Source organism: Chelonia mydas, chromosome 10, assembly GCF_015237465.2.
Source record: "Chelonia mydas isolate rCheMyd1 chromosome 10, rCheMyd1.pri.v2, whole genome shotgun sequence".
In the NCBI taxonomy this organism is placed as follows: domain Eukaryota; kingdom Metazoa; phylum Chordata; order Testudines; family Cheloniidae; genus Chelonia; species Chelonia mydas.
The window spans coordinates 37,813,046-37,833,405 of NC_051250.2; the positions used below are offsets into that span (position 1 = coordinate 37,813,046).

At 45.1% G+C, this 20,360-nt stretch overlaps 1 protein-coding gene across 2 annotated transcripts; it reads right to left on the reverse strand.

Annotated features, from left to right (window-relative positions):
- Positions 1–4,634: 4,634 nt before the first annotated feature.
- LOC102944941 (major facilitator superfamily domain-containing protein 1-like) lies at positions 4,635–20,032 on the reverse strand. 2 transcript variants are annotated; one of them, XR_006284662.1, is made up of 6 exons: positions 19,477–20,032; positions 15,374–15,489; positions 9,494–9,594; positions 7,177–7,288; positions 6,340–6,477; positions 4,635–5,473 (listed from the first exon to the last, which is right to left on the reverse strand). XR_006284662.1 is itself a non-coding variant. In XM_037911160.2 (5 exons), the coding sequence occupies exons 2-5, from the start codon at positions 9,535–9,537 to the stop codon at positions 5,414–5,416; spliced, it is 354 nt and encodes a 117-aa protein (XP_037767088.1). In that variant the 5' UTR covers positions 9,538–9,594; positions 15,374–15,796; the 3' UTR covers positions 4,635–5,413. The 2 variants fall into 2 exon arrangements, 1 of the variants encoding a protein (XP_037767088.1); XM_037911160.2 differs by lacking the exon at positions 19,477–20,032 and having other exon boundaries at positions 15,374–15,796.
- Positions 20,033–20,360: the final 328 nt, after the last annotated feature.

Sequence of the window (20,360 nt, forward strand, 5' to 3'; positions counted from 1 at the left end):
TGGGTACTCCTGTAAATAAGTCACCATTCTAGTTTATAGCGCAAACTACCCTGTGATCAAATTCCATATAACATTTCTTGTGTAATACAATGAACCTTCTCAAGCACCTCTACTTCCTACCACAGTTATTTTAAAGGTGCTCCATCCTCTGACATGGGGTGGCAGGCCAGCCTCCCTCCCTGTTGCAGAAGCAGCCTATCCTAGAGCAGAGGTGGGCAAACTACAGGCCACATCTGGCCCGTGGGACCGTCCTGCCCGGCCCCTGAGCTCCTGGCTCAGGAGGGTAACGCCCAGCCCCTCCCCTGCTGTCCCCCCTCTCCCACAGCCACACCACCGCACGGGCGGCACTCTGGGCGGCAGGGCTGTGCGCTCATGCGGGGCAGTGCAGCAGCATGTCTGGCTCCGGCACGGCTCCAGGCTCCAGGCTCTGGGGGGTTGGATAAGGGGCAGGGGGTCCTGGGAGACAGTCAGGGGGCAGGGTCCCTGGGGGTGGTGGTTAGGGGCGGGGGGTTCTGGGAAGGGGTGGTTAGGGGATGGGGAACAGGGGGCAGTTGGATAGGGTAGAGATTTTGGGGGGGGGTTAGATGGGGTGAAGTCCCAGGAGGGGGTGGTCAGGGGGACAAGGAGTGGAGGGGGGATTGATGGGGGGTGGAGTGGGAGGGGGTAGGGGCCAGGCTGTTTGGGGAGGCACAGCCTTCCCTACCTGGCCCTCTATACAGTTTTGCACCCCGATGTGGCCCTCGGGCCAAAAAGTTTGCCTACTCCATCCTAGAGCATGCCTGGAATCAGAATCTACGCTAACTTCCCCTGTGATGGATACAAGAATGAAAGTGCAGCAGCTTCCAACAGTCTGTGTTTAGATGCGTTTTTCTGCTGTCTTAGCCCCTTTCCATGAACCTTGACATTATCTAAATTTGCCTCTAATTGCTTTGCTATTGAGCATCTACACTTGTCCCTAGAAATTGATCCATATTTGTGAAAATTCATACCTGTAAGCCTTTTCTCTACTGCAACAAATGTAAGTTAGTTGGGGATTGGTCCTGCTTTGAGCAGGGGGTTGGACTAGATGACCTCCTGAGGTCCCTTCCAACCCTGATATTCTATAAGTGCATAAAACTGTCCTTGTATATTTAGCTGCTTTTGTTCTGTAGATTAGATACTTTAAGACTATTACACATCCAACTCCAGATAAATTAAACAGCATGGCAATTAGAGAGAAATATTAACTTAGGGTGAACTATGCAGACCCTCTGTCAAAGTTGATGTTTTGTCACAGCTGGAAGGTAAACAACCAGGGATCCATATTCCAGCTGCAGACGACTTCACTGTATCTCTGTGCTGCTTGTAAGACCAAGCTTTCCTATTTCATCTCTTGGTGGAACACATTCTTAAGACAATCTTTTAGGTAAGAGCTTGTGCACCTATGAAATAGTATCAATAATATTTAAATCTTAATACAGTGATAGGAAGGAGATAAATGAGTGCAAACAGTGGATGTAATCCCTAGACTGCGATAAAGGATTAAGCAACCTAATTGATGCATGATCACAGTAACATAACTATATGTTAGTCATACTACACAATCTGCAAATTAATTTTTTTATTTCTCTTCTAGAAGAAACAAATCTGACTTCTGTACTGTTTCCTGATTATTAAGGTAAACATTATCCAGGTTAATGCTCTAGACAAAGTAACAGAAAAGTGCAGGTGCCTAGTTTACATACTGAAGTTAGCTTAAGATGTAGCAGAAGTGTTGATCAATTGCGTGCTTTGGCAAGTCACTAGAGAAAACACTTGTAGGCTTTTTCGTGTCTCAAATACCAGTCAGGTAGCATCTGACAGTCTAGTTCAAAATTCACTATACATAATTCATGAGAAACAGCAAACTTACATATTGAGGGAGGGAAGAGGAAGGAGCAGAAGGTTACTGGCCTTCCCATTACTTTTGAAATAAATAAAGTAAGTTAGATCGGTGAGGTATATTAGAATTCTTTGAGGGTGTCAATAAGCATCCATAATGTACTTGGACTTCCAGAAAGCTTTTGAAGATGTCCCTCGCTAAAAGCTCTTAAGCAAAATCAGCAGTTGTGGGATGAGAGGGAAGATCCTCTCATCAATTAGTAACTGGATAAAAAATAGGAGACAACAGCTAGGAATAAATATTTTTTCTCAATGGAGGGAATTAAACGGGGTCCTAAGGATCTGTGCTGTTCTGGAAAAGGATGTACAGTAGAGAGGTGGCATAATTTGCAGATAATACAAAATTCCTCATTCGTTAAGTCTAAAGCTGACTGCAGAGAGTTACAAAGGATCTCACTAAAGTGCATGACTGGGGAACAAAATGGCAGATGAAATTCAATCTGGCTAAATGCAAAGTAATGCATATTTAGAAAACAATCCCAACTACACATACAAAATGATGGGGCCTGAGTGGTAACAGCTAATTTAAGAAAGATCTTAGAGGCATTGGGGATAGTTCTATGAAAACATCTGCTCAATGTGCAGCAGTAGTCAAAAAGGCTAATAATGTTAGGAACCAGTAGGTTAGATATTTAGTATCTTATCTATAGATAAGATAGTAAATATAATGCCACTATATAAATCCATGCTATACCCCCACCTTGAATACTACGTGCATTTCTGGTCACCCCATCTATAAAAATATTAGGAATGGAAAAGGTACAGGGAGCCAACAAAAATAATTAGAGGTAGGGCACAGCTTCCATGTGCGGAGAGAGTAAAAAGACTGGGATGATTCAGCTTGGAAAAAGAAATGACTAAGGGGGGGGTGGACAGAGGGCTATAAAATAACACAAGAACCAAGGGTCACCCAATGAAATGGATGATGGGATGGATCAATCAAAATTGCCCTATTCTATTCATTCCCTCTATAGCATTTGCCGTTGACTGCTGTCAGGAGACTGAATACTGGGCTACACAGTCTACTGTCTGACCCAGTGTGGCTATTATGTTAAGTACACCTCTACCCTGATATAACGCAGTCCTCGGGAGCCAAAAAATCTTATGCATTATAGGTGAAACCACGTTATGTTGAACTTGCTTTGGCCTTGAACATTTCCTTTATTAATAGTCCCTTCCTGCCCCCTGACTGACCCTTCAGAGAACCCCCGCCCCTAGCCACCCCTCCCAAGACCCACCCCCTATCTAAGCCCCCCTGCTCCTTGTCCCCTGACTGCCCTGCCCCCTGACAGTCTCCCTGGGACTCCCATGCCCTATCCAATGCCCCTGACCGCCCCGCCCCCAAACCTCTGAACCATCCAACCCCCCCCCCAGCTCCCTGACTGCCCCCCGAGACCCTCGACCCCTTATCCAACACCTCAGCCCCAGCCTGGCACCCTTAACACACTGCTCAGAGCAGCATGTCAGAGCCAGACACGCAGATGCACTGATCCACCAGACCGTGCAGCCCTGCCCCCCAGAACGCTGCTTTAGCGTGTTATATCAGGGTAGAGGTGTAATAACGTTGATAACTTAGTGTTGACAGCTATGTTTTTTGTGAAGTGTTAGACTGCTGCTTATGACTATGTTAACTAGGCACAGAGTACATCTGTTATTCTTTTGAGGCAGAGCCCCACCATTTGTGTGCTACATGGGACTATAGAAATCCCAGCATGAATTTCCAAATGCAACTACAGAATGTTACAACATGGAGGTCTAGTAATGCGATGCTAATGTAGAATAGCAGTGATTGCATGTAAAAAGATGCATTTAAAGGGATAGTATATCTGAGGTCTGCTTTACTAACTCACTAAAGGCTCTCCCCTCAACTAATAGGTAGCTAAAACTATTGTTATACTCATAGAAGATTAGGGTTGGAAGAGACCTCAGGAGGTCATCTAGTCCAAACCCCTGCTCAAAGCAGGACCAACACCAACTAAATCATCCCAGCCAGGGCTTTGTCAGGCCAGACCAGGCCTCAAAAACCTCTGAGGATGGAGATTCCATCACCTCTCAAGGTACCCCATTCTAGTGCTTCACCACCCTCCTAGTGAAATATTTTTTCCTAATATCCAACCTGGACCTCCCCTACTGCAACTTGAGACCATTGCTCCTTGTTCTGTCATCTGCCGCCACTTAGAACAGCTGAGCTCCATCCTCTTTGGAACCTACCCCCTTCAAGTAGTTGAAGACTATCATCAAATCCCCCCTCACTCTTCTCTTCTGCAGAATAAGCAACCTGTTGCTGGCAAATAAACAACACAGGCTCATGATCAGCCACTAGGAAGTTTCAAGCTAAGTCCAATTATGACCATCCCTGTAGGACACGTGCTCACATTACAAGTATCTCCATTATACTGCCTCATGATAGTAGAAGGTATGAGCATAAGCCGTCAAGTTTTCAGGAAAGGGCATCATATCTTTCAAAATCTCCTGCCACAGGAATTGGAGCAGGTTATAGCCTCTCCCCTCCATAACAAATAATAAAAGCCTTTCAGTTGCCTTAATCATAGGTGTTCCTAAAGTCCAGTCCTTCCATTGTTTGCATTAGGTTGTACTGTGAGCCGGAGTAGCTTCAGATGAACTTAACACATACTAACAGGAGGCAGAGAGGAAATTGCTACATTAAAATCTTATCCTAGCTTAAATGTATCACTGGAACAAAATTTGCTATAATAGAGGATTTCTCCTCTGTAACAATTACTTTAGAAAAGGTTACTTTATTGGACTCATCAGTACACCTTCTGTTCTCACATTAATACAGAAGTTAGTAATTTTACTCTGCAATTGTTCAACCATGTACAAGCAGCAAATTCCATACCTGTTTTTTTTAGCAAATCATCTTTCAGGTGGTTGCTCTCAGCTGTTTAACAATGAAGTTAGCACGCACTTGAAGCATCATCCTCAATGCTTATAAGAGCACCATTCAAGAGGTTGCATAGTAAAGATGATTGTTTTACTCATCCGGACAAGTCAATGATCAATGTGCATTGACAGTATAAGTTCAGGTTTTAAGGGGTTTATTTATTATTTTCAATCAACCGTTTCATACCATTTGAAGGTAACATCTCTGTATCTGAATAATGCAGCTTGTGGAGTGTTAAGCAAAAAGTTTGGCTACTTTTCATATAATTGGTCTTGCCAATTTAAAATAAGTAAAAACAATCCCAGCAGCCTCTGCCAGGACAAAATGGCAATCTTATTTACACACACAATAAATTTGTGACAGGACATTGACAATCGACAGCAATTATTGAAATGGAAGGCTCCTCAACCCATTCACGCCACTGTGTGAGGAGCTTTCTGTGAAGGTGCAGTGATATTTTAATGAAATACCTTATATTGACACATTTATAATGATAAATTAAGGTGAATTAGAAGACGACATATAGTTGCTTAGAACAAACTTCAGGTGGATTGAGTTTAGACTCTAAACAGTGTAGTGTAGTCCATTTCAAAAAGTGCACCACATAAGCTGGGGAACCACAAGGGGTATGGATGGCCACAGACTCGCCTGTTGTAAGGAGTAATGAAATGGGCTGATGTTAAAATAGGAAAAGTTTGCTTCCAAGACACTTTCTAGAAGAGTCTTACAATTCAAGCCCCAGCTTCAGGCCACTAGCTCATCAACTGAGGGAGAAAGTTGTCCCCATTACACATTTGGATGCCTTCTGGAGGGGTTTACACCTTCCTCTGACCCATCCACCATTGACCACTAGAAGATTACAGTAGATTACAAAAAGAAAAGGAGTACTTGTGGCACCTTAGAGACTAACCAATTTATTTGAGCATAAGCTTTCGTGAGCTACAGCTCACTTCATCGGATGCATTCCGTTTCCACATGCATCCGATGCATCCGATGAAGTGAGCTGTAGCTCACGAAAGCTTATGCTCAAATAAATTGGTTAGTCTCTAAGGTGCCACAAGTACTCCTTTTCTTTTTGCAAATACAGACTAACACGGCTGCTACTCTGAAACCAGTAGATTACAGTAAATGGATGATGACAGTGCCTACATCTTTCTTCTCCAGTTACTCCAGTCAGCTTAAAGCACACACAATTCAGAGTCAAACATCTCAATAAGGAGCTGGGATAACTGACTCAGGTGGACACTCTGGATCCTGCTCAAAAGGTGTCATGAAAGGACAGTACTGCTTAACAGCTAATGCTTCCCACAGACCATGCCAATGGGTTCCTTGAGCTGTTTTTGGTTATACGGGGGTGTTTGCTGACTAAATCCTTTGGGCTTTGTAATCCAAAAGCCTCAGAATGCACACATGCCCAATGTTTATCCCTTGGCTAGTGTAAAATGCCAGTATCTGGAAAGGAGTGAGCAGAGCTACAAAATGACCAGCTAATGCAGTGGCTTCTACATACTTACAGCAGCAAAGGAGTAAGTGATCCCCAGACAGATGGTAGAGACAAGCGGAGGAACAAATGTAAATGCCAGGAGAGCAAAGACTGGCGGAGTCAGCACAGCACAACGAACTGCAAACAAACCTCTCAGTCCTACACAGTCCTGATGAAGGACAAACAGAAGGTGATTTACCGAGAGTCCCCCATGGTTTCCACCAGGGCTCCAGGGCACTCTTCCTCAATGTGCGCAGCTGAGCAATGTGTAAATAATAACTTATAAGAGTATCAGCTAATGGAAAATAACACCTCACAAAGTATTCGCATTCCTCACATGTACCAAGAGGGACTGAAGAGACTGGTGTGCCTATTAGAGAGTAAGGATGTTCCAAATCACCTGAATTTGAAACTCCAAGGTTTTAGTTTTAAGGCAGTATGTTGCATTTTAGTGCTTACGGAAGTGAGGGATTGATAAATTAGACAAAGCATGAGTTGATTCTATGCAAGCTACTGCTCCTCATCCCTTGCGACGCTCTGCCTGTGCCCCTTAATCCTGACCTGCAACACTCCCCTCATTGTTTTATCTTGGGCCTCTCATGAGTATTCAGCTATTGGTGTGGTAGTTCTACAGCAGGAACTAGGGGATCAGAGATCAAACTCATTTCACTTCTGACCTAATACAGAATGGTCTTCAGCGTTTCCAGACTAGTCCGTTAACCCCCTGCATCACTAATGACCCAACTCCAGAGCCCTAATTTTAAACACTTGATCTCTGTCAGCACAAAATATTATTTGTACTAAGCCATGGTCTATCAGCAGACAATCCACCATGTAGTTGATGTTCTGCTAAGTACTGGGTACTCACAATTAATATGCCAACTGCTGCAGAGAGAACAAGGGAGCTGTCATATACCGCCCCAGCAATGTAAGCGGCTGCCTGCTGACTGTAGCCAGAGTACTTATCCTGGATAAACTTGCTAAAAATAAAATTGAGGGGGACAAAAAAAAATTACATTAGGATTCTTGGTCTGGTTATCTTGGCACAAAGCAAGTCTGAGCACACATCTGGACAGGGAGTTTTTAATTAGAGAACTTGTCAAAGCACAAACTCAAATCAATCATTTTTTTTTAAAAGGTGTGCTGAACAAAAAGGTCTGTTGGGGGGAGGAGGGAGGTTTGTGCCCTTCCTTGCTTTATGATGGATAAAAGAGGCCTGAAAGTTTGGGGGCATGAGGAGGGGGGCATGCATCTTGGAAATTCCAGGAACAGTGAGTCCTGTTTTCCCTGGTGGTCTCCTTGGGGGAGTAGATGATTTCTCAGCCCTGAAACTGAAGGGGTGAGAGGGATGTTAAATTTTTAGATACATTAACTCAAAACTGTGTGGAGGGAAGAATCAGCATTTAACAACTTCAACCCTTTGATTAAGGGCTCAGAAATCTCCCACTCCAGTTCTCTACTGCTCCAAGAAGATATCCAATAAAAGCAGAGAAGACAGGCCCCGATATCGCTACAGCAGAAAACAAGCTTCCTTCATACATTATGGAGGACAAAAATGGCGTAAACCTAGTGTTTTTTAAATCCTTTGTAGGGCACCCAAATTTCTACTGGCCAGCCACTGCTTAGCAGCTTTGAGAAACTAATTTATTTGGAAACCCTCTGATCACCTAGATTTTGACTGGTTCCTTTTAAGTGGCTAGAATTATTTTGAGGACAACTGAACTTCTTTGTAGCTCTGGGGCAGCAAAATGCTGTCCCTGCAGATTTACTGCCATAGATCCAAGTAATCAATGACACTGAAGGCACTGAGCCATGATTCTTGTTTTGGAAACAAGCCTGGAATTAATCTGCCAAAAGAGATATTTGAAACATGACTCTTTGTGCCTGAGGCACTGTGGAGTATTGCTCCATGACAGAACATGGGGATACAGCAGTGCAGGAATCAGGCCGTATGGGGACCATTTCTGGATAAGGTAAGCAGATGACAGCTGGCCAGAGAGCCCATTTCAGGGAGTGCAGGGAGAGCCCCAAAGATCCCAGTACTGTGCATTTTGCTTTCACTAGGTTCTAATAGTAGGAACTTTTGGTTAATTGCTGCAGCAAGCCTGCAAGGACCCCTCCTCACCCCAAACTGCTGAGCCGTTTGTTTGTATTATAAATATAGAGCCCTCCTTTCATTTTTCTCCCAAGATCTAAAAGCACTTTGCGAATGTTAAGTTTTGCAAGCCTCCTGTGGGGAAAGTAGCAGTATAGCCATTTGCAAAATGGGGGAAACAGACAGAGGAGAAGCACTTTCCCCAAGGTCATATAGAGTCTGTGTCAGAGCCAGGGCAGGCAGAACCCAGGTCTCTTGACCCCCCTAGTCTGCTACTCTAACTGCAGTCCCTCCCACTGAGGTTCTAGCATTTGAGAAATGGCAGTGTGCCATAGGAACTGCCATGCACAGCAGTTTTAATCTATGCCTTATCTTAAGATGCTGGCTGCTGGCCATCTTCCAGGCAGCTGCTCACATGTGTGGCAGTCTTGGGAAGGCTGCAATGGTTCTGAGTTGTTTAGCCAAGAAACACTTTACAGCATCAGTGGTCTTGAATCTGACCCCACCGGAGCCCTCTGCACCTTCCTCCTGTTGACATTGCCACTCCAGTAAGTGTTTTACTTGAATGGATTTATGCAACACAAACCCCCTGGCCCCAGAAGCTGGGCAGTTCTATCTAGATGCACTTCATGAGCCTTTCAGGTGCTGGTCAGATGGGTTTCCTCTTTGCCATTGTCCCACCTAAGTCAAGGGAGAAGTATTAATTTGCAGGAGACTAGATTTGGAATTTCCCCAATCTTTGGAGTTTTGAAAGAGTCCAAGTTCCTTTAAGGTTGCTTTGGACTGGAAATCCCCATGTCTTGCATCATCTTCAGAGATGGCTGCGTAACACAGTACAAGGGAGAGAAGAGTCAAAGGACCCTGATATTCTATAGCTAAATGTTAAGCACCTTGCTTGAGAGGGACAGTGCTCCCTTTCTGGCTTTGTGCTCACAAAGGCAGCAATGAACAAGCTGTTTGGAAAGCTCCCCATTCCTCTGAGATTCCCCTGTTAGCTAAATGAAGAGGGAGATGGACACAGTTAGCTCTGTACCGAAGCTCCAGTGCTGGGAACAGTTACCAGCACCAATGCTACCTTTCTGGTCAGTACCTGGCATCTGCCATGAAAGGGAAGACCCCGTTGTAGAAGAACATGATGGTTAGGACTAGGAGCCAGTAGCGAAGTGGCAGTTGTCAGCCATCCTGAACCCGCTGTAAAGAGAAAAGCCCCCTAGATTAATAGGATACAAACTACTTCCAACTTCATAACTATGTTACTTTCTTCCTCTACTATTCCATGAGAAGGGCCAGATGGTGACTGGAGTCTGAAAGGTCACTCATTCGCCTCTGGGAGTTGCTGTGCCCCTCTACACCCACACACCGCCCTTCTCTGGCAGTGTGGTCAAGTGCTTTTCCTTCCCTTCATAAAAGTCTATGGCAGCAAAAGAGTTTTCTGAGCAGAACTTGCAGCTGCCAGAGGCAAACCGTGGGATGAAGCACAGCAGGGATGTAGGTATAACTAGGAGTTATTAATGGAGGGAAATACCAGAATATAACCAGTACATTAAGAATGGAAAACTGTCATTAAGACCTTCCCTCAGGGTATACTCTTCTGAAGTTTAATGGATCTGATGACCTGAAGCAATATCAGCCCTGTTACTTGGGACACTAAGGGTATGTCTACACTGCAATTAGACCCCCGTGACTGGCACATGCCAGCTGACTCAGGCTCACCAGGATGTTTAATTACAATATAGACATTTGGGCTTGGGCCACAGCCTAGGCTCTAGGACCCTGGAGGGTCCCAGAACTCAGGCTGCAGCCTGAGCCCTGAATGTCTACACCACAATTAAACAGGCCCTTAGCCCAGCTGGGCTAGTCAGCTGGCATGGGCCAGTCACGGGTATCTAATTGCAGTGTAGACATACTCTTGGAGAGTGTACCACAAAGACTGGTTCTGCCTTGGAAGGAAGATGGGCTAGTTCTGACCAGATTACTCTGTAAATCACACAAGAGGAGGCTAGAATCTCATCTCTATTCACAAGCAACTTGCACAATGAACTCAGGTGAATGTTTGCTGACCCCTTATGTTCAGAGTCCTGGCTCTGGTCTCCAGTAGGCTGCCAACATGTATTCTCTTTGTTTAGTTTAATTTTCATGATCCCTTGTTGTTTGCAGCTGCAGAAGCCTAAGCCCTGGTCTACACTTTAGGAGTTGAGGTCGAATTTAGCAGCGTTAAATTGATTTAACCCTGCAACCGTCCACATGACGAAGCCCTTTTTTTCGACTTAAAGCGCTCTTAAAATCGATTTCTTTACTCCACCCCCGACAAGGGGATTAGTGCTGAAATCGGCCTTGCAGGTTGAATTTGGGGTACTGTGGACGCAATTAGACGGTATTGGCCTCCGGGAGCTATCCCAGAGTGCTCCATTGTGACCGCTCTGGACAGCACTCTCAACTCAGATGCACTGGCCAGGTAGACAGGAAAAGGCCAGTGAACTTTTGAATTTCATTTCCTGTTTGGCCAGCGTGGCAAGCTGCAGGTGAGTGCAGAGCTCATCAGCAGAGGTGACCATGATGGAGTCCCAGAATCGCAAAAGAGCTCCAGCATGGACTGAACGGAAGGTACGGGCTCTGATCGCTGTATAGGGAGAGGAATCTGTACTATCAGAACTCTGTTCCAGTTTTCGAAATGCGAAAACATTTGTCAAAATCTCCCAGGGCATGAAGGACAGAGGCCATAACAGGGACCCGAAGCACTGCCTCTTGAAACTTAAGGAGCTGAGGCAAGCCTACCAGAAAACCAGAGAGGCAAATGGCTGCCCTGGGTCAGAACCCCAAACATGCCACTTCTATGATGAGCTGCATGCCATTTTAGTGAGTTCAGCCACCACTACCCCAACCGTGTTGTCTGACTCCATCAATGGAGATGGAGGCAACACGGAAGCAGGTTTTGGGGACGAGGAAGATGATGATGATGAGGTTGTAGATAGCTCAAAGCAAGCAAGCGGAGAAACTGGTTTTCCCGACTGCCAGGAACTCTTTCTCACCCTGGACCTGGAGCCAGTACCCCCCGGAACTCACCCAAGGCTGCTTCCCAGACCCACCAGGCAGAGAAGGGACCTCTGGTGAGTGTACCTTTTTAAATAGTATACATGGTTTAAAAGCAAGCGTGTTTAATGATTAATTTGCCCTGGCATTCGCGGCACTCCTGGATGTACTCCCAAAGCCTTTGCAAAAGGTTTCTGGGGTGGGCAGCCTTATTCCGTCCACCATGGTAGGACACTTTACCACTCCAGGCCAGTAGCACATAGTCGGGAATCACTGTAGAACAAAGCATTGCAGTATATGTTTGCTGGCATTCAAACAACATCTGTTCTTTATCTCTCTGTGTTATTCTCAGGAGAGTGATATCATTCATGGTCACCTGGTTGAAATAGAGTGCTTTTCTTAAGGGAACATTCAGAGGTGCCCGTTCCTGCTGGGCTGTTTGCCTGTGGCTGAACAAAAATGTTCCCCGCTGTTAGCCATGGGGAGGGGCTAGCCACACAGTGGGTGGAGGTAAAAGTGGCCTTGTAATGAAAGCACATGTGCTATGTATGTAATGTTAACAGCAAGGTTTACCATGAAAGAGCGTACCCATTGTTCTATAAAATGTGTCTTTTTAAATACCACTGTCCCTTTTTTTTCTCCACCAGCTGCATGTGTTTCAAGGATCACAGGATCTTCTCCTTTCCAGAGGCTAGTGAAGATTAGAAGGCAAAAAAAATGCACTCACGATGAAATGTTCTCTGACCTCATGTTGTCCTTGCACGCTGACAGAGCACAGACGAATGCATGGAGGCAGACCATGACAGAGTGCAGGAAAGCACAAAATGACCGGGAGGAGAGGTGGTGGGCTGAAGAGAGTAAGTGGCGGGCTGAAGAGAGGGCTGAAGCTGAAAGGTGGCGGCAGCGCGATGATAGGAGGCAGGATTCAATGCTGAGGCTGCTGGAGGATCAAATTAATATGCTCCAGCATATGGTTGAGCTGCAGGAAAGGCAGCTGGAGCACAGACCGCCACTACAGCCCCTGTGTAACCAACCCCCCTCCTCCCCAAGTTCCATAGACTCCATACCCAGACGCCCAAGAATGCGGAGGGGGGCCTCCGGCCACCCAGCCACTCCACCCCAGAGGATTGCCCAAGCAACAGAAGGCTGGCATTCAATAAGTTTTAAACTTTTAATGTGCTGTGTGGCCTTGTCCTTCCCGACTCCACCACCCCTCCTAGGCTACCTGGGTAGTTATCCCCCTATTTGTGTGATGAATTAATAAAGAATGCATGAATGTGAAGCAACAATGACTTTATTGCCTCTGCAAGTGATGATCGAAGGGAGGAGGGGAAGGTGGTTAACTTACAGGGAAGTAGAGTGAACCAAGGGGCGGGGGGTTTCATCAAGGAGAAACAAACAGAACTTTCACACCGTAGCCTGGCCAGTCATGAAACTGGTTTTCAAACTTCTCTGATGCGCACCGCGCCCTTCTGTGCTCTTCTAACCGCACTGGTGTCTGGCTGCATGTAACCAGTGGCCAGGCAATTTGCCTCAACCTCCCACTCCACCATAAATGTCTCTCCCTTACTCTCACAGCTATTGTGGAGCGCACAACAAGCAGTAATAACAATGGGAATATTGGTTTCGCTGAGGTCTGAGCGAGTCAGTAAACTGCGCCAGTGCGCTTTTAAACGTCCAAATGCACATTCTACCACCATTCTGCACTTGCTCAGCCTGTAGTTGAACAGCTCCTGACTACTGTCCAGGGTGCCTGTGTATGGCTTCATGAGCCATGGCATTAAGGGGTAGGCTGGGTCCCCAAGGATAACTATAAGCATTTCAACATCTCCAATGGTTATTTTCTCGTCTGGGAATAAAGTCCCTTCCTGCAGCTGTTGAAACAGACCAGAGTTCCTGAAGATGCGAGCATCATGTACCTTTCCCGGCCATCCCACATTGATGTTGGTGAAATGTCCCTTGTGATCCACCAGTCCTTGCAGCACTATTGAAAAGTACCCCTTGCGGTTTATGTACTTGCCAGCTTGGTGCTCCAGTGCCAAGATAGGGATATGTGTTCCATCTATGGCCCCACCACAGTTAGGGAATCCCATTGCAGCAAAGCCATCCACTATGACCTGCACATTTCCCAGACTCACTACCCTTGATATCAGCAGATATTTGATTGCGTTGGCTACTTGCATCACAGCAGCCCCCACAGTAGATTTGCCCACTCCAAATTGATTCCCAGACCTACAACACTATGCAGTCCCACCAGTCTGTGCTTGTTTCCCAGGCTCAGAATCGGCGTTCCACTGCATGAACCTGCCCCATTAGCACAATGATGCCCACATTGCCAGGGCCCATGCTTTGAGAGAACGTCGCCTACTCGCCCAGTTTCGCTTTGCCAGGTTCCGGTGCTGCATATACTGCTGGATAATGCGCGTAGTGTTTAATGTGCTCCTAATTGCCAAAGTGATCTGAGCGGGCTCCACGCTTGCCATGGTATGGCATCGGCACAGAAAAAAGGCGCGGAATGATTGTCTGCCGTTGCCCTGACAGAGGGAGGGGCGACTGACGACATGGCTTACAGGGTTGCCTTACAGGGAATTAAAATCAACAAAGGGGGTGGCTTTACATCAAGGAGAAACAAAAACAACTGTCACACAGAATGGCCCCCTCAAGGATTGAACTCAAAACCCTGGGTTTAGCAGGCCAATGCTCAAACCACTGAGCTATCCCTCCCCCTGGTATTTCAGGCAGGACTGGGATCTCCATTAAACTTTTCAAGGTGCCCCTGACAGACCACACCGAAATGATTGTTGGCCATTGATTTCACGGAGGGAGGGAGTGGGGAGCAAACGAATACAAAACACATCTGGTGTATTTCTTGTTTTGATCCACTCCACCTATCTTTTACATCTTTGGCTGGCAGCAGACGGTGCAGTAGGACTGCAAGCCATCCTCATCTCCTGGCTGCTCTGCAGAAGATGGTGTAATAGGACTGCCGGCAGGACTAAAGAGAATGACCTCGTCAAGTCACTCCTAATTTAGTCCCTGCGCCCATGTCTGCCCAGGCGCTCCTGACCGACCTTACCGAGGCGGCCAGGAGCACCTCGGACATGATGATGATGGTTATCAGGCCTATTGCACCATCTGCTGCCACAAGGCAATGGGTTGCTGCTGCTGTGTAGCAATGCAGTACCGCGTCTGCCAGCACCCAGGAGGCATACGGTGACAGTGAGCTGAGCGGGCTCCATGCTTGCCATGGTATGGCGTCTGCACAGGTAACTCAGGAAAAAAGGCATGAAACAATTGTCTGCCGTTGCTTTCGTGGAGGCGGGGAGGGCCTGATGACATGTACCCAGAACCACCCGTGACAATGTTTTTGCCCCATTAGGCATTGGGATCTCAACCCAGAATTCCAATGGGCAGCGGAGACTGCGGGAACTGTGGGATAGCTACCTTGTTTTTTCCTACCCCCCCACTGTTCCTCAGACGTTCTTGTTAAACCCTGGATTTGTGCTGGAAATGGCCCACCTTGATTATCATACACATTGTAAGGAGAGTGATCACTTTAGATAAGCTATTACCAGCAGGAGAGTGGGGTGGCGGGGAGAGAAAACCTTTTGAAGTGATAAACACCCATTTTTTCATGGTCTGTGTGTATAAAACATCCTCACTGCATTTTTCCACTTTATGCATCAGATGAAGTGAGCTGTAGCTCACGAAAGCTTATGCTCAAATAAATTGGTTAGTCTCTAAGGTGCCACAAGTACGCCTTTTCTTTTTTGCATATAAAACTTGGATAAGTGGCATTGGCTCCCTTTTCTGGCTAACATCAGCTAGTGCTATTGCAAACTTCAGTCACAAAATAAACGCAGCAGAGACAAGAAAAGTCAATTAGCTCATGCCAGAACCTCAAGGCTCTGGAGAAAAAGGCGGTCTATATTCCACGTACCACTTTCTTGGACTCTTGCTGGATAACCCCATCCAAGCCAAGCTGCTTCATGCCCACTTTGTCCAGCACGCTGACTGTGATGGCCAAAATAAACCCCAACATACAGAGCAGGATACCTGCAAACACAGAAGAGATTTTAGGACTTTCCTGGAGAAGAGAGAGCTGAATGACAGAGCCCTCTGCACAATTCATGTTCCTGGCTTCTCTCTTACAACATGACTAGTACTTCTCCATTGATCCACAAGTTGGATTCTTTGCAATGTATGGATCAGCACAAGGCTGGAAAGTTTGGGTTGCAAACACTGTAGGGCCAAGTTTTCACTGATTTTATAAGATAAGATCTGATTGCCTTCTATGATGAGATAACTGGCTCTGTGGATATGGGGAAAGCAGTGGATGTGATATATCTTGATTTTAGCAAAGCTTTTGATACGGTCTCCTACAGTATTCTTGCCAGCAAGTTAAAAACCTTCTGAAAGGAGGTTGTTTGTAACTCCGAAATGTTTGTAACTCTGAACAAAACATTATGGTTGTTTCAAAAATTTAGAACGGAATGTTGGCTTTATACAGCTTTGAAACTTTACTATGCAGAAGAAAAATGCTGCTTTTAACCATCTTAATTTAAATGAAAGAAGCACAGAACCAGTTTCCTTACATGGCAAAATCTTTTTTTAAACTTTCTCTTTTCTTTTTTTTTTTTTTTTTAGTAATTTACAGTCATTAACACAGTACTAAACTGTATTTGCTTTTTTGTTTTTCTGCTGCCTGATTGCATACTTCTGGTTCCAAATGAGGTGTGTGGTTGACTGGTCAGTTCGTAACTGAGGTTCTACTGTAGGTAGCAGAATTAATTGGACATGATTCTTGTCAGTTTCTCTGCTGCCCATAAGGTTCTGAATGGTAGATTTCTTACCAGAGTCTTGTGTATTTCATTCTAGTACTGTTTGGGAAAGCTACAAGCAGCTGGAGAGACACAGGATCTGCCTATTCACAGACTCAGTAAGACAATACTTCATCTGGTCACATTTAGAAAGTTATCTGTAACCATAAAAGCTAAAATATTTTTAAATTAAATTTTGCAGAAATTGAGGTCTGGTGTCCTCCCCACTACACACATACACAAATATGCAAAAGAAAGTTTTCTATTCATTATTGGAAAGTAGTAATTGGCAATCACTTTGAACAGTTTAGTGAGAAGAGTTTATAAAATTTGCCAGCTGTGCCTGCAGAGATTGTAACTTCTTTGAACCTAAGCAGTTTGCCTGATGTTTACGCACTCCACTTACTATGCCAGCCCAATTTTGTAAAACTTTTTGAACCAAAACAGTTCAGTTAGAAAAAGCTTACAATCTTTGCCAACATATAGCTTCTAAACTATTCCAGATGTTAGTAAACAAAGACTTAACAAACTGTTCAAAACTCCATTGCAAATCTCTCACAAGTATTGACCTTAACTAAAATAGTCCTATATACTGGACTCATGAATAAAGCACATGTGAAATTTCTATTCCAGATCATTTCTGATATATCATAGAATATCAGGGTTGGAAGGGACCTCAGGAGGTCATGTAGTCCAACCCCTTGCTCAAAGCAGGACCAATCCCCAACTAAATCATCCCAGCCAGGGCTTTGTCAAGCCTGACCTTAAAAACCTCTAAGGAAGGAGATTCCACCACCTCCCTAGGTAACGCATTCCAGTGTTCCATCACCCTCCTAATGAAAGTTTTTTCTAATATCCATCCTAAACCTCCCCCACTGCAACTTGAGACCATTACTCCTTGTTCTGTCATCTGCTACCACTGAGAACAGTCTAGATCCATCCTCTTTGGAACCCCCTTTCAGGTAGTTGAAAGCAGCTATCAAATCCCCCCTCATTCTTCTCTTCTGCAGACTAAACAATCCCAGTTCCCTCAGCTTCTCCTCATAAGTCATGTGTTCCAGACCCCTAATCATTTTTGTTGCCCTTCGCTGGACTCGCTCCAATTTTTCCACATCCTTCTTGTAGTGTGGGGCCCAAAACTGGACACAGGACTCCAGATGAGGCCTCACCAATGTCGAATAGAGGGGAACGATCACATCCCTCCATCTGCTGGCAATGCCCCTACTTATACATCCCAAAATGCCATTGGCCTTCTTGGCAACAACGGCACACTGTTGACTCATATCCAGCTTCTTGTCCACTGTCACCCCTAGGTCCTTCTCTGCAGAACTGCTGCCTAGCCATTCGGTCCCTAATCTGTAGCGGTGCATTGGATTCTTCCGCCCTAAGTGCAGGACTCTGCACTTGTCCTTGTTGAACCTCATCAGATTTCTTTTGGCCCAATCCTCCAATTTGTCTAGGTCTCCCTGTATCCTATCCCTACCCTCCAGCGTATTTACCGCTCCTCCCAGTTTAGTGTCATCCGCAAACTTGCTGAGGGTGCAATCCACGCCATCCTCCAGATCATTAATGAAGATATTGAACAAAACTGGCCCCAGGACCGACCCTTGGGGCACTCCGCTAGATACCGGCTGCCAACTAGACATGGAACCATTGATCACTACCCGTTGAGCCCGACAATCTAGTCAACTTTCTACCCACCTTATAGTGCATCCATCCAGCCCATACTTCTTTAACTTGCTGACAAGAATACTGTGGGAGACTGTGTCAAAAGCTTTGCTAAAGTCAAGGAATAACACATCCACTGCATTCCCTTCATCCACAGAACCAGTTATCTCATCATAGAAGGCAATTAGATTAGTCAGGCATGACTTTCCCTTGGTGAATCCATGCTGACTGTTCCTGATCAATTTCCTCTCGTCTAAGTGCTTCAGAATTGATTCCTTGAGGACATGCTCCATGATTTTTCCGGGGACTGAGGTGAGGCTGACTGGCCTGTAGTTCCCAGGATCCTCCTTCTTCCCTTTTTTAAAGATTGGCACTACATTAACCTTTTTCCAGTCTTCCGGGACTTCTACCATTCTACCATTCCATCTAGTGATGGACCAATACCATTGTTAAGATTTTTTTTCTTCCTTATACTCTTAGGAAACTCCTCCTTAACACTGCTGCTAGCTATAGAGGTCCTCTTGTGTCCCTTTGCTTCCCTTATCAATTTTCTACATTTCCTTAATTTTGAATTGCCAGGCTGTGTCATTTTCTTCTTATCTTTTTACACCTTTTAATATATCTCAAAGTTTGTGTCTTGAATACATATTTATACCAAATCTGTATCTGTTTTCTTCTTTTCTCAAGCTCTCAAATACCACGGGAATGAACATTCTGTCAAAACCTAGACAGATTCAAATAAAAAAAAAAGATAAGATATTGTAAAGGGACACCATCAACTTGAAATCTAGTCAATTACACACAAAAAAAAAAAAAGAAAGAAAAGAAAGATAATTTCAGGTCCTCTGCCTGCCCCTGAATTTCCCTGCCAGTTTTTATAGTTTTACAGCTTAGAGTCCTGAAATAGGGTCAACTGCCTCCAGAGCACCCCCTCCTGGTCAAGGGTGCCTCTGCAGTGCCCTACCTCTGTTTCCTCTTCTTCAGGGCTTCTTTAAACAAACGCCACACAAGTCAAATGAAATTAAACATTCCCCACCTGCGGTCCAATTTATTAGGTCCTCACATCCACTGGCCCTCCAGGTTCCAATCCCAGTTCAGTGTCCCTGTCCTGATAAGCCACTATAACACAAAGTCCTTCAAAATAGAACACTCCTCTTCCCAGTTTCTGCTTCTCCCTGAGAATCTGTCTTATAGACTCAGACTTCAAGGTCAGAAGGAACCATCATGATCATCGAGTCTGACCTCCTACATGTTGCAGGCCACAGAACCTCACCCGCTCTCTCTTGTAATAGACCCATAACCTCTGGCTGAGTTACTGAAGTCCTCAAATCATGGTTTAAAGACTTCTGGTTACAGGGAATCCTCCACTTACCTTAGTTTTTTTAAACCTGCTTCTCCACAGCCCTTCCCCACTGGTGCCTTCTCATGCAACTCAGGGCCCTGCAGGAGCCTTCTTAGGCCTGCTCCACACCTAAAACTTAGGTCAACCTAGCTATGTCACTCACACCCTGGGAGACACAGTTAATCCAACCTATGTCCCAGTGTAGACACCTACCGAATCCACAGAAGAATTCTTCCATTGACTTAGCCACAGCCACCCCTCAGAGGGGAAGATTTACTACAATAATGGAAAAAACCCTTCCATCACTGCAACAAGTGTCTACAGTACAGTAGCATAGCTGCAGCTGTGCTATTCTTGTGTAGACATATCCTCAATCTCTACAGGCATGGCCACAGATTTCTAGACAACCTCCTACCCCTTCCTGTTGATTTTATACTGGAATTGCCTGATTCCTCAGAGGTGGGGACTGTTTTGTAATCAGGGCTGGCCTCCAGCCATTAAGTGGTAAGCCACCTGTTACAATTCCCTCTTTTAAATGTTTTTCCCTCACTGGTTGCTGTGAGAGAGACCCAAACAGACAGAAGAAACTGACTAAGGTCTCAATTCTGAGGACACTTAAAGCACTGTGAGTTATGCCTCTCACAGATGGCATGGGTAAAGTTAGCCATGTGTCAATGTTTGCAGAATCTGGGCTCAAATGATTGACTACAAAGGGGGAAAACAGTTAAATTGACTATAAACAAAGTTCTGTCAAACTTTAAAAATTAGAGACTAGATGAGGGATGAGAACTGCCCCCCCGCAATTATAATTATCTTAGATGTAACTTATAACAATAGTAGGTACATTTTTCAAAAAGTATGATTTTTAAGATGACAATGTCCCTTAAAATTAATACATATGTTGTACAAGATTATGCATTGGGCAATTTTCTTCTGTAATTAGGAAAAGCAGAATCACTGGTATTTAACTTGGTAAATAACTCTTTCCCCACATCCTCATTGTGACTGTGTAATTTTATCATTGGCTAGCAAATGTCTTCACACAGAGATGTGCCCAGTCCCCCATAAGACTTATGTTCTGCCAGTTGTTTTTTTGG

What these genes read in the sequence shown, in the direction of transcription:
- LOC102944941 (XM_037911160.2), bottom strand. Translation starts at nt 9,537, where the DNA reads ATGTTCTTCTACAACGGGGTCTTCCCTTTCATGGCAGATGCCAG. An exon ending in CCTTTCATGGCAGATGCCAG is followed by an intron (nt 7,289 to 9,493) that starts GTACTGACCAGA and finishes TTTTATTTTTAG; the next exon opens with CAAGTTTATCCAGGATAAGT. An exon ending in CAGCAGTTGGCATATTAATT is followed by an intron (nt 6,478 to 7,176) that starts GTGAGTACCCAG and finishes GTCCTTCATCAG; the next exon opens with GACTGTGTAGGACTGAGAGG.